Source organism: Trachurus trachurus (assembly GCF_905171665.1).
Source record: "Trachurus trachurus genome assembly, chromosome: 6".
Classification (NCBI taxonomy): Eukaryota; Metazoa; Chordata; class Actinopteri; order Carangiformes; family Carangidae; genus Trachurus; species Trachurus trachurus.
Window position 1 is genome coordinate 4210942 of NC_139897.1, and position 13926 is coordinate 4224867.

A 13926-nucleotide genomic window follows, 5' to 3' on the forward strand; every position below is an offset into this window, starting at 1 on the left:
ATATGCAGCTGGTTTAGGATTGGCTTCTCCGTACTGTGATGACAAGATGCCAGTCAAATACCACGAGTTCCACCACCATGTGTCTGAAACTATTACGTTGTAATTGGCTGCTCTTTCTTCTTTCTGTGTAGGTTTCGTTAATGTGCCGTTTGACCAGCATTGCCTATTAGTGAGATGCTACAGTTAATAGATCTCCACTTAACACCCCACATGCAGACTGCAGAGCAGAGAGAAGTCTCGGTTACTGCGGCACACACAACTCAAACAGTGTGTTTGTTAAATTAGTTGCTCAGAAAAGTTTGTTTGTTTGACCGTGTCTAATTAAGTTCCCTCTGTTATGTATGCTGGGCTGTGATCATTTTCACTTCATGTCCTCATCTTTAATGTGATAGTTCTCATTTGACGAGAAGTTGTGTGAGGTATTTACCTACAGTAAGCAAGCCACCTGCAGTACGAACTTCAGATCAATGTGCTCGGTTTAGAAATGACAGATAAGATCTGTAACACAGAAGCCATCGCTAGGTTCCCCAATGGCATGCACATCACTAATTGAATCTGTCCTGACCTTCAACATCACATCCTGGTTAGGGCTGCACGATTATGGCCAAAATGATAATCACGATTATTTTGATCAATATTGTAATCACGATTATTAATCACGACTATTCATTATGTTCGGTAAAACATGTCTTTTTATTGCACTTTCTTTTTTAAGAATCATAAATCATAAATAATAAAATAAAATTTACTAGGGCTGGGACTCGATTAAAAAAATTAATCGAATTAATTAGAGGCTTTGTAATTAATTAATCGCATTTTAATCGCATATAAATATTTGACCTGAGAACAGTGAGAAGCATTTTTTTTTCACATGGATTTTAGTATACCATTGAATGACTGAATACATAAGCTTAAGCATTCAAGGTGGTACTTAACCAAGACCAACAGACTAGGGATGCAAATTATCGATTAATTCATTAATCGATATTTGATACATACAGATGAAATGGTCTTTCCTTCCAATACACTATGATGATTACTGTAGTATTTAACTAGGCTACTTAAATCACAGTAGCATAACCTGATTTGTTGAACTCAGCCTGATGTAAACATTAATAAAACTCAGTAACCAATCACACAGGCTGCTCCATGTTGTCCCTGTGTGATGTTCAGGGACAGGTCAGGACAGTCTGAAGACAGAGCTCTGAGGGTGAAGTCCTATCATAATGAGATGAGATGCACCTGTGACAGTGACAGGTCATAGATATAGCGCTGCAGCTGAGCAATTAGCGCTATATAGCGCATTTAGCATGCGCCCGTGTCTGTGTATCTATGTGCAGGCAGAGATCAGAGATGGTGTTTTAAATAACCATGCTAGCATTTCACCAGCTCTCATCTCTGCCAGTCAGCCCCTCAAACTGCCGCCTCTCTCGCGTGAAGGCGCACCGCACGTAGACACACGTGAGAAAAATAAATAAATAAATTGAAAAAAAAAAAAAAAAAATCGAATTTTTTTTTTAATAAGTGCGATTAAAGCAATACTTACCTTTCTGGAACTTTTGCACATTTCTTTGTCTAAGTTAAAATGCTATTAATAATCTGATGATACATTAAAATGTAAGAGAAACCCAACAGGGTTAAAAACTCATCATTTTTTCATTCTCATATAATTCTGAGAAAAGTCTGACCAATAATATTATTCGGTCCGATTAATAAGATTTGACGAGCGACCGAACCTACTTAATCTGTAATCACTTTGTGCACCCCTCTCCTCCTCTCCCCCCTCCCGACCAGGAAGAACGCTTATTGACAGAGCAGTAGCAGGACACAGAGAGCAGAGGAGACTAGAGTCACAACACACACAAGAAAGAAGGTTTTTGGAAATAAATAGTTTTTTAAAAGACCAATAACTGCAGCCGCAGCTGGTCGTGGAGTTTCATGTCTGATATTGTAACGTTGATAGTGAGCAGCCCCGAGTGATACGTAAACACAGGAAGTCACATGTGTCTAAAGCATCCAGTGCTAACGGCTAGGGGGCTAGGCTACTGTTAGCTCTGTGCTAACGGCTAGGCTACTGTTAGCTCTGTGAGTTCTCAGCGGTCCGGACCCGGTGGAACTCTGGACCGGCGCGGCTCGACTCGGCTCGGTCTGGATTTATTTTCGGCCTGAACCAGCGCATCAGGTGGCGCTGGTCCGGCCGCCAGCCCGGCTCGTTGAGAACTGTAATCTGTAACAATCACTTCCCCTGCGTCTCCAGTAGCAGTAGGCTAACAACAGTTTATTATAAAACTCATCAGTCATCATCACTGAGTCCGTTTATACGGTTTAAAACTCCGGTGTTGTGTTTGTTTGTGTTGTTCCCATTTCACTCGCGTTCCTGTTCTGTTTACCGTTGCCATGCCAACGCATGCAGCAGGGAGGGAGGGGGCTCGTGGAGCTGCAGGAGGAGGGAAAGGTGGGTGGGACTTGTGAGGGAGGTGGAGCTGTTGATTTTCAAATGTTTGTGCTGTGCTGAGTGAAATGCCAGATCGGTAAGTATTGCTTTAAATGCGTTAATTTTTTTAACGCGTTAATTTTTGTGTAATTAATTAATCGTAATTAATGCGTTAAAGTCCCGGCCCTAAAATTTACCCAAGACAAAGGGCAAAAATTAAATATGCCATTGCAAAGTGCAATCATAAAGTGCAAACAAATGAAAAAAACGAAGCCTATGCAGAAAAGGCACATACTACAAGGAACAGGAACATACTAGTACAGGCCTACAGATTTTTGGCGAGAAACACCAGCCTGTCAACACTTTGTGGTTTCAGAGACGACCGAAGGCAGGTCACTATGTTTCCCCCAGTGCTGAAGACCCTCTTGGAAGGGGCACTTTTTGCAGGTATGCTCAAATATTTTTTGGCCAGCTTTGACAGTCAGGGGTAGACTCGCTGATGTTCCCTCCACCAGTCCAGTGGGTTCTCCTCACTATCAAGGTCAGCACACTGCAGGTAGGACTGAAGCTCAGAGGCTACAGCTTGGTGAGGAGGATGGGTTGGGCTGGCTCTCTCAGTGATCTTGAAGAAGCTCCCCAAGGTCTTCTTTCTCTTGGATGTGCTGGGTGTATCCTCTGCCCTGTCTGCAGTCCCATCACTTGGGCCCTGCTCCTTGAAAAGTGCATGGTAAATAAAATATGAATAACAAATTCAGTCAAATGAAATTGACATCCACATTCAGAATGTAGATTACAGCACATTAATTACTTTTTAGCACATTTCAATCCACTTAGTTTCTTGAATTTATAACAAATAGTGTATTTATGTATCTACAATTATTACTTACCATGCTCACAGATGCAGCCATCTCAGACACAAGTCTGGCTTGGATTGGTTCTACCCTGTCCTCACTTGCGTATCGCAGCTTGAAACGGGGATCCAGAGCAGAAGCCATGTCGAGCAGCTCTTGTGTCTCGGGATCCTTGTATTTTTCCTCCAGGTAAGTTAGGATTTTTGTCTTGATGGTGTTTGTGAGCTCTGAATCATCATCGTTCACTTTGAGGATGGAGGAAGTGAAGAGATGGAGGACTGGCTTCACAAAGGAAACACTGGCATACTTCTCACTGGACAGTGCATCAGTAAACTCAGTCAAAGGGTGGAGGGATTTGTGGATGGCTTCAAGGATCTCAGTGTCCTGCCATGATGGGATGAGATGTCTGGACTTTCTGTCAGAAGACAAGACTTGAGAGATGGCCCTCTGCTGCTCCAGAACTCTTTCAATCATTGCCTGTCTTGACCCCCACCTTGTGGGGCATTCCGTCTTCAGCCCATGTTCTGGAAGCTTCAGCTCCTTTGAGCCCGTGCTAGCTCCTTTTTACGCCGAAACTGCTCACAAGTTTTTTGCAGATCCCTACTGCACAGTCAATCCGAGGATCTTTCATTGCATTCTCTGTAAAAGAAAATGAGATTCATAATTAAAACAAAACAAACCTTGCATACATTTTCCTTTTAAATCTTTTATTTTCATGTGTTGTTTTAAGATTGGATTGAATTTAATTGAACTTTATTGATCCCAGAGGAGGGAAATTAGTTTGTCCCAGCATCACATGAAATAAAAGGCTAAAAACTGTACATAAATAGATACAAATCACCTTAACACACACACAGTAAAATTTTGGTCAGTTAAGATACAGATGTTTTATTTCAATCATTTGTTTATTTATTTATTTATATATTTGTCTGTAATTTTATCTGGTCATTTGTAAAGCAATTTAAATATAAATAAAATGCCTACACATTTGATGACCAAACTCCATCATATTAGCACAGAATACATAGGTACCATTCAATTGTGTACTTTTTTAAATTGTCGTTTTTATTCCTACTCGCCAATTGCTAAATGGAGCCTATGGCCAAAGCACTGGAGCCTCATCCATTTATTTAGAGAAGCTGCCTTGACGACGTTAGATCCATTATCTGTGGTGATGCAGACTTGTCTCTCCTCTTGCAGGCTCCATGAGGCCAGTGCTTCCCACAGTCCCTGGGCTATAGCTTCTCCTGTGTGATCTTGTGGGAAAAATGATGTCTGCAAGCACCGACTCTTCATTGTAAAATCATTGTCAATATAGTGAATTGTCAGGGACAGGTATGGCTCCATTGTTCTGCTGGACCATAGGTCAGTCGTAGTTGCGAAATACTTGACTGCTGTTATTTCCCTCTCTATTTCCCCCCGACATTTTTCATACAGTGCAGGTAATGCCACTTTGGAAAAATAATTGCGCGAGGGGATCACATACTTCTTGTCCAGTGTTTTGACCATGCTTTTGAAGCCTTCGTTGTTCACTGTGTTTATTGGACACATGTCTTTGGCCAAATAAAACGTTATGGCATCCGTTATTTCTGCATGTCTTTGAGAGGTGGAGGGATACGGCGTTGCCCGGTGCAGGGTTGCCGTTATTGTTGCCTGGGCTGGCGCTGAACACTGACGGGGATTTAGTGGGCCAGCGTTAGCTTTGGCCTTCATGCATTCATCATATTTGGGTTTGTGGTGTTTTTTCAGGTGGTTGAACAAGTTTGTTGTATTGCCCTGTGGCGCAGACACAACCCTGCGGCACTCTTTGCACAGGACCGCCTTCTGGTCAGCATCACTTTCTGTGAAACCAAAAAACCTCCACACAATGAAAGTGGAGCCCTTAGGAGGCACAAGCTGCTCCTCACCTCCAGATGCTGCTCCCGACATCGCATCTCACACTCTCACACCAACGAAAACTCGCGCGAAGGTGTCCTGATATGCAGCGTGACGATTTTGTCGCGAGTATATTCTATTGGTTCAGAATCCAAACCAATCAAATTATCGAGGGACGTACACAAACTTGCGGCGCTATTCTGAGATTCCTGGCATTTCCTGGCTGCCGTTTTTCACATCTTTGAGTGTTTTTTCCTCTCATATTCTCCTCTCTCTGATAACTTGCTTGTCAACAGAAAGCTGCCGCTGCTGCAGGGTGCACTCGCTTGCTGTTTCGGCAGCCCTAACCTTTCGGTCGCCCCCTGGTGGTCGGCTGACTATTGGGTTGAGAAAATGCTTGATTTGATATGCAACAGAGCCCGCTTTTTAAATGTTAAAATCGCCGACGATCATCTTAATTTAATCGTGGCAGCCAAAATCGTGATCGTGATTAAAATTTGATGTTTGTGCAGCCCTAACTGGTTCACACACACCTCAGTAAAATACAAATCTAATCTCTCCCAGATCATCAATCAAGCAAGTAATTAAAATAACAGGCAAAACTCAAACCCCACTATCAGAATTCCATACTCAAGCAGTCATAAGGAGAGCTAAGACCATCACATAAGACCCCACCCACCCGCTCCCATCAGGACGCCGCTACAGAGTCCCCTTGTTCAAGAAAAAAAATATAAAAAATACCGGCCAAGTAAATCTTTAACCAGCCAAATAATAAATTGCCTCTTTTTGTTACATATACATCTGTTTCAGTACTTTTCATTGAGATAACAGTATTATATAGCAATACATGCTTAGGCAAGAGGCCAAAGTATTATTTAAACTTATTAATTGAATAATCAAAACATTGCAAATTGGGAAACTTTAACATTGCAAAACTTTAACAAAGGAAACACTCATTCATTACTCAGTCACACCAGGTAGGATATGTGTCGCCACATTGCTGCTTTTAATTTGAAAACAATTTTCAAAATAAAACACAGCAATTGACAAATAGGTACAATACATGTGTGCATTTATATATAGGCCTATTTGTCAATCTATAGACTACTGAGCGTGAGAAAGAGATAGGCCTACACACACACAGCTGAGGGGCAGAAGCGCTTGTCAACCGGCGTGGAGAAATGCGTATGTGGTGTGAACAGGAAGGCTCCTGGTCATGGGCCATTTTCATTGCGCACACGTTGCTTCTGAGGGGAAGGATTTTCTACCACGGGGTCGTTGGGGGAGCTACTTCAGTGCAACACACAACAACAACACGGGACACTTACCCGCCCCGTGGCATGTAGCCCTCCAATATTAATTTGCCAGGGGAATATATGGCTGTCTTTACACTGCATGGTTCAAGTGGCCCAATTCCGATTTTTTCCTCTCAAGTGGCTCAGATCGGATCTGTAACATGAATGTGTAAACAGGACAAATGCGCATGGAATCAGATATTGTCAGATCAGATTCAGGCCCCCGTTATATGTGGAAATAAATCAGATACAAATCGGATATCTGCCAATGCGTCTAAACAGACAGATCGGATCTTTCCTGGCAATGCGTGTCATACGTCATCAATGATAATATTAATTCACGTGCCCACACGTTGCGCTGAACCTCTGTAGCCCGTGATTGACACGTGGGGCTAACCTGGACTACCGTGGCCAGCTGTGGTCACTGTCACAGGAGTTACAGTGTTTCATTTTCGTGGTGTCCGCGCGTCCGTTTTTCCCCCTCACTAGTTCTTATAATATAATACCCCCCGACACGCGCACGCACCCACGGGCAAAAACATAAATCGGCGCCCATGGTGCCAAGCACTGTGCTGCACTGGTCATTACGTGCACTCAAGTGTGAGAAAGAATTGACGATTGATTCTGGTCCAACTTTTGACATTTTAGTCAAAATATTTAAATTTGGTGTATTTTCTAGTAAAAATGTTAAGAGTGACTGCCCTCTATGGGTTGACACAACAATACAAGTCTGACATGTCTAGCTTTGCCAGCATGTGAACCTGTACTCAATGACGGAAAGTAAATTCACTGGAGCGGTCATTTTTTTCGATCGATCAGCTGTGTTTACAGTTTCAGGTGTCATAGTTCTGATGTTTAGACAGATAAATCAGTCCTCTAACACATCCTACAGTTTGACTGGTCAGAGTTTTTCAGAATAAAAGCAGCTCGTGTTTAAGTGTCGGGAGTCACTGTCAGGACGACAACAGCTGTAATCTCGTCCCTCTGCACAGTAACAGCAGCCTGTCAGTCACTCTGCAGGTACTGCGGTCACACTGTGTGTTACTATGGTTACAGGAAGTGTCAGTGGAGCAGACGCTTTTGGGGAGCTGGTTGTTGATTAGACATCAATTTGTTTTGATATAAGATATTTTATCCAGTTTATGAGTCCACCGCTATCCGCCAGCATGTTGAGGGACGCTTGCTTTGCCACTCAGTCCGATCGAACGGGGCGTTGCCGAGGGCAACGTGACGTAAACGCATACCCTCTATTGGCTGAGATGGTGGTCGATGACGTTTTGGTGGCCGCTTTCGTCACCGGCCACCAGCTCCCCGGCCAATCAGCACCGGCCGCTGCCTGCCGCTAACGGCTGCTAACAGCTGCCTGGATGGGAATAGAGAGCCTAAGCGGAAGCAGGAAGTAACGTCGCCATGGGACCTCAACTCTGAAAAACTATCCATGCAAGTGAACGGGACTGAAAGTTTTATTTCGTGATCCGATTGAATTGCGCCATGAGAAAAAAATATGACCTCTACCTGTTTAAAACATCACGTTTCATCCGGAAAAAAAGCTGTTTATCGTAAAACGGCAACGGCAGAATGTATTTTGTGTGAAGACTGCTCTACGGACTACAGATCTGGTGTCCCACAAAAAATACGTCACCAACTGACACGGGAAAGGGCGGCATTTGGTGTGTGACGTCACCTACGCCACTTGTAGTCTTTCTGGTTACAGATTCTTCCTAATTTTATTCTACAATAGTTTTACGATAAACTGCTGATTTCTCTTTATGAAACATGATGTTTTAAACAGGTAGAGGTCATATTTTTTTCTCATGGCGCAATTCAATCGGATCACGAAATAAAACTTTCAGTCCCGTTCACTTGCATGGATAGTTTTTCAGAGTTGAGGTCCCATGGTGACCGTTACTTCCTGCTTCCGCTTAGGCTCTCTATTGTTAGTGGCTCTGCCCGCAGCCGGTGACCGGCGGATCGGCTGTAGATGCACTGTGTCACGGCTCCGGTGTCCTCTCCTAGTAGTGTCCGCGCTACTAGTGCTGTTAGAGTCGCTTGTTAGTAGCTCGTTAGCGCTATAGCAGAAGTGTCGATGTGTGTTTATTATTATTTTTTTCTCCTTTGTGTGATTTCGTGGGTGTGTATTATTTTTATATGGTGTGAATGCGGCGCAGGTGGGAGGGGGGATCGGAGAGTGCTCCTGGAGCCCCGCCCACAATCAAGGCATTTTTTGAATTTCAAGCTTAGAGCACGCCATCCAAAACTGAGGGGTTTAGTTGCTCTTTATTGTCTGAGTCAGATTGATATTTATTCATTTATTATTTCTCATCCTCTTTTTTAGTCTTTTTTTGCTTCCTTTTTTTATGTGCATCCTTTTTTATTTGCTGAACGTGAAGCTGTGTGGCTCACTCTCTATTCTGATATCATGAAAAACAGCCTGCTGTGGTTTCAGCTCTATCTTCCTCTCTGTCTTCCAGGCGAACCGTGAGTGGAAGTGTTAGCGGAAGTGGTAGTAGTTATACTGGTTCTAGCTCCAGATCCAGATCCTCGTCCAACTCCCTGTCACACTCACGCTCCGGATCCAGAAAATCCAGGTACTTGCCCATGTGTTTGTCCTCATTTTCATCAGAAATTCAGTTTGTCAAAAAAAAGACACATAATAAGTGGGATTTATAATTAATAATTTTAAATGAGTGAATACATACATGAGGATGAGGTGATGGTTTAGCTCCGGTTTGCACTGATTGAACTTAGGAATTGAAACACTCACATATAGCAGGACATGGAGAATTAACGGAACTGGGGTTGTCATAATACTAAAATTACAAACTTGAGATACCAAGAAAAATACTTTAAAGGATAGTTCACCAAAAATTGAAATTTCACTCATTATCTACTCAACCTCATGTGGACTAAGGGCTGAGAGAAGTTTCAGAGTCCTCCGTGCCTTCTCTGAGTTACAGGGGGGCTCGGCGCAGCACTGCATGTCCATATGACAAGTTGTTTGAATTTTCCAACTTTTGTCTGTGATCCAACCAACGTTGGCAGCGTGTTTTACCCTATCACAGGCAGAGCCAGATGATGCTGCAGTCAAGACAACTCTGAAATTCAGGACAAACCTCATCATGTGATGGCTCAGAATGTGACACACTATTTAATCCTTAACATACTGTTCTGTATTTCAAAGGACATGTTGATAATCCTAGTCACTCAATCCTGTAAGCAAGAGCTGCCTGCTGTGTGTGTGAGAAAAGGCAGCCACACCCACGCAGCTTGTGTTGCAGTTAGTGTCTCCGCTAAGACAACAAACGCTGTTATTTTCAGTACTAAATACGTGAGAAATGGTATTGTTGTTTTAATGTGATACCTTTCTAGTATCAGTACACAATGCAACACTTTTTTAAATTATTATTATTAGGTGCTATGGTTACAGGACAGGTGGGGAAAAACACGAACATAGAGGGACATATAAAACAACTTATTTCAAGGATTGACAAGACAACTTAACAAAGTCAGGGGCTGTGATGTTTGTGGTGCTGTACATATATTGTGGTGGAAGGTGCATATGTTACATATTGCAACATGGCCTCGAGTCTATATGTTGATCATCATGCGATCAGTATTACCGTGCGTTCACACCAAACGCGATGGATGCGATGTCATCGCCCGTAACGCGAGTATCGCGCCGCTTGTCACATTTTTGACCATCACTTCAATCGTGCGATGACGCAACCCACCTCCCACTATTTTCTTTCTCTTGTTGTCAACCATGGCTGAGTATTGAAATATTAAAGGTCCCATATTATGAAAAACGTGTTTTTTCTGGTCTCTACATATATAAACTGACCCTCCCTGAGCCTACCAACTCCTAGAATGAGCGAAGCAGACGATTCCTGCATCCACTCTGCAGCCCACCCACTGGTAAAACGGTGCTAAAACAGGCTGTTCAGACTCAGCTCCTGTGGTGACGTAAAGACGGGAGTTAGGCCGGCCCCTCTGCGCGAGAACACTCCCACCACGTCTGTTCCTAACCACGTCTGCTCTGTTCCTAGTACGACTGCAGTGCGCGACCAGCATAACACCGGATCGTCCGGACCGTATAACGCCGGGGCAAAAGCGCCGAGAAGCGGGGGCATTTTCATTTCGGCGTCCAAATCCTCCACGGCCGGCTCGCACCCTGCAGCGATCGTTTCGGCGTCTGGTCTATTTTGTGCACGAGCCGCGAGCGATCGCGTCAATGTTGGCAGGAGGTCACACAAAGAAACACGAGAGAATCTCGTGATGATGCCAGTGTGCCAGTGTGTGTACGTTTGTAGCCTATTTGTGTTTATTAATCTAAAAAGAGCGCAAGAGATGAACACACACACACACACAGCTGAGGGGCAGAAGCGCTTATTTGTGATGTTTTATTCTTGAAATGGGGGGTTATGATAGCATCATAGCCTACCACTAGTTGTGGCTTTAATTGCAGTTATATAAGCAAAATCTTGTCTGGGAGAGGGGTACTTTACTTGCATTAAATTTGGGAACGGGTACTCAAGCCAAACAAATATGGTGTCTATTGTATGATTATAATTATTTCTTATATAGAAAATCGGTATCGGAAAAAACGGTTTTGGCAGGTCAGACCTCCTTAAAAACCGGAAATCGGTATCGGCCAAGAATTTTGCAATCGGTGCATCTCTAGTTTCAAGCCTAGCCTAGTTTGGGACTATTGGGAGCTACATGAACCACGAGACCGCACTGGCGGCGATATCAAAAGCTGTCACCACTCTGTTATATCAATCGCTCTGGCCATAGTGATACATCCACCCATAAACATTAGCCCATGCTACCGTTAGCCACATCCTGTCCCTGAGAGGGGCGTGAAACAGGCAAGGCAGGCTGTGACAGACGGAGCTCATTAACACTTAAAGGTGCAGGCACAGAAACAGCTTGTTCTCATTAGAGCTCATTTGAGAGACTTTTAGACAGCTGACATTCAGGACCACGGATCAGTTTGGGGTAATACATTTCGAATACAGTGTAGTTGGACGCCTGACAGCTGTGTGAAATTGATTAAAAAGAGTATAATATGGGACCTTTAATAAATAATAATACATATGAAATATTCACAACTTAGGAGGAAGCTGACCCTCTTCCAGGCATTATCTTTTTTATTAAGATCACGGTAAAAGTACGACGTCTTGTCGTAAACGGCGGGTCGCCTCGGCTGGTGCCTAGCAACTGACTATATCACTGTATGCGGATCCTGAGTGTGCCAAATTTATTTTTCAACAAACTGAGCGTTACACCTCCACAAACATTCAAAAGAGAATGTATCTCTCTCCATTCCAACATAATTAGCGCTGCAGCTGAGCAATTAGCGCGATATAGCACATTTAGCGTGCGCCCGTGTCTGTGTATCTATGTGCAGGCAGAGATCAGAGATGGTGTTTTAAATAACCATGCTAGCGTTTCACCAGCTCTAATCTCTGCCAGTCAGCCTCCCACACTGCCGCCTCTCTTGCGTGCGGGCACTCCGCACGTAGACACATGTGAGAAAAAAAAAATCTTTTTCTTTTTTTTTTTCAAAAATTATTTTTTTCTGTGAGAGACTGTGGCGGGCCCAAACGAGACTGTGGCGGGCCGCCACACTCTCGTTAATTAATGGGAAACACTGTATGACGTGCTCTCAAATAAATCAATAACAATGTATGAACTCATTGAGTGCCGCGCTCCTTTCCAAAGTTTTAGTCAAGTGTACCGGCAATTTAGACCATTTTTGACTTTTTATGTAGAGCCACAGTGTATTCTATATTATTGCCACCAACACATACTGTAGCTCAATTGAAAGGTTTAACTTAATGCTTCAAGTGGCCACAAACCGTTTGTTTCTACGTGCCTCCGTTCCTGAGAAAAGTCAAGCTAAACATGGCTGGGTTTCACCAAAATCCCTCCTTTTTTTCTAGAAAAGGAGATAGAGCGTCTTTTATGAAAGGTGCTCTGCTTGTGTCTGTCGCTCTTCTCACACTCGCATTTCTGGATCAAAGGGCTCGTATAAGATAAATATATACAACAGTTGTTGTTCTATTCACAAAACCACCATCGGGGGCGGGGGGGGCGCCACTAAACAACAATAACACAGACGCACCGTGCCGTGTCACAGCTTCTCCCCGCGGAGCGTGAGGGTCAGTCGGCCACCGCGGCTCGCGAATACCGGTCCCACCGGTGGTCGCGGTCCTGCTGTGGTACGGGTCGGTGATGCCGGTCTGCTTTGGTCCAGAGACCATCAGATTTTACCGCGGGAGGACTTTGGGGAGGACACGGTGTTGCTCCAGATGAAGACCGGGCGGGACTGTGGGCTGAGAGCTTCCTGTTTCTGCTCCGAGCAGCTCGAGCAGCTGGAGCAGCAGCGCGGGTGAGAGCAGAGCAGCTGCGGAGCAGCAGCGCTGCATCTGCATGCAGAACTCGTTTGCAGAAGCTGAGTTATGATAAAAACTTTCAGATCATGAGCTGTCATGTGACTTTGATCGTCATCTATTTCAGTTCTCCTCGTCGTAGAGTCCCCAAATTTACATATAATGTGTATTAAAGTGTCTATTTTCATAATTTAAAAAAAAAGCAAAAAACGTAAAATTACGTTTTTGGCACTCAACGCATGGGAACGAAAAACGAGAAATTACGTGGTTGGCACTCAATGAGTTAAAAAATACACTATGTGTGTTCTCAAAAAAACATCGCAAAAACATAACCACACACACAGACATTGCGTGCCCAATGAGATGCACATAGTGAAATATAACACACTCAATGCACTCTCGTAGAGCCATAATGTAGGTATTCACAATACGCATGATCAATAGGGGTGGGAGAAAAAATCGATTCACATAGATATCGCGATATCTTTTTTGACGATTTTTAAATTGATTTTTTTTTTTTCAAAAATCGATTTTTTTTTTTTTTTTAGATTTTTTTTTGAATTTTTTGTGAAATTTTTTAAATATTGTGCAATGTGTATTTGTTAGCCTCTTTTACATACAGAGAGTACAGGCTTTGAAAAGAGTTTAAGTTCACTTTTATAATGGAGTATGTTAATTTATAGGCTCCTACAGTATTTTTTTGCAGATAAATGTTAAAAATGCAGACTAAAGATCGAGAGAATCGGCAATATCGTAGAATCGCAATTTAAATCGAATCGCCATCCAAAAAACCGTAGAAGAATCGAATCGGGAGAAAAGCATATCGTCCCAGCCCTAATGATCAACAAAGCTATTTAACCATCTGAACACAATTATTGGGCTTATCATTCATCACATATGATTATGATTACAGCCTGGCTTGATGGTTTTATGTCGTAAAACAAAGCAGCAGAGTAAAGGACAACGATATTGCTGCTTACCTGTGCGCACTGCGCAGCTCTTAATTTAAAGGGCAAGACGGCGTGGCTTGGCCTTGAGCCCGTTTATTATTTCATCAGAGTCCAGTTTCTCCACGA

The 13926-nt window shown here is 43.3% G+C and overlaps 1 protein-coding gene across 5 annotated transcripts in view; it reads left to right on the forward strand.

The window, feature by feature from the left end:
• zc3h18 (zinc finger CCCH-type containing 18) overlaps positions 1 to 13926 on the forward strand; it is a 51958-nt gene that overhangs the window by 31596 nt on the left and 6436 nt on the right. For all 5 annotated transcript variants that reach the window (XM_083973744.1, XM_083973740.1, XM_083973743.1 and 2 more), the window contains one exon: positions 8927 to 9043. In XM_083973744.1, the coding sequence (XP_083829870.1) occupies positions 8927 to 9043 (117 nt within the window). The remainder of the gene's footprint in view (positions 1 to 8926; positions 9044 to 13926) is intronic.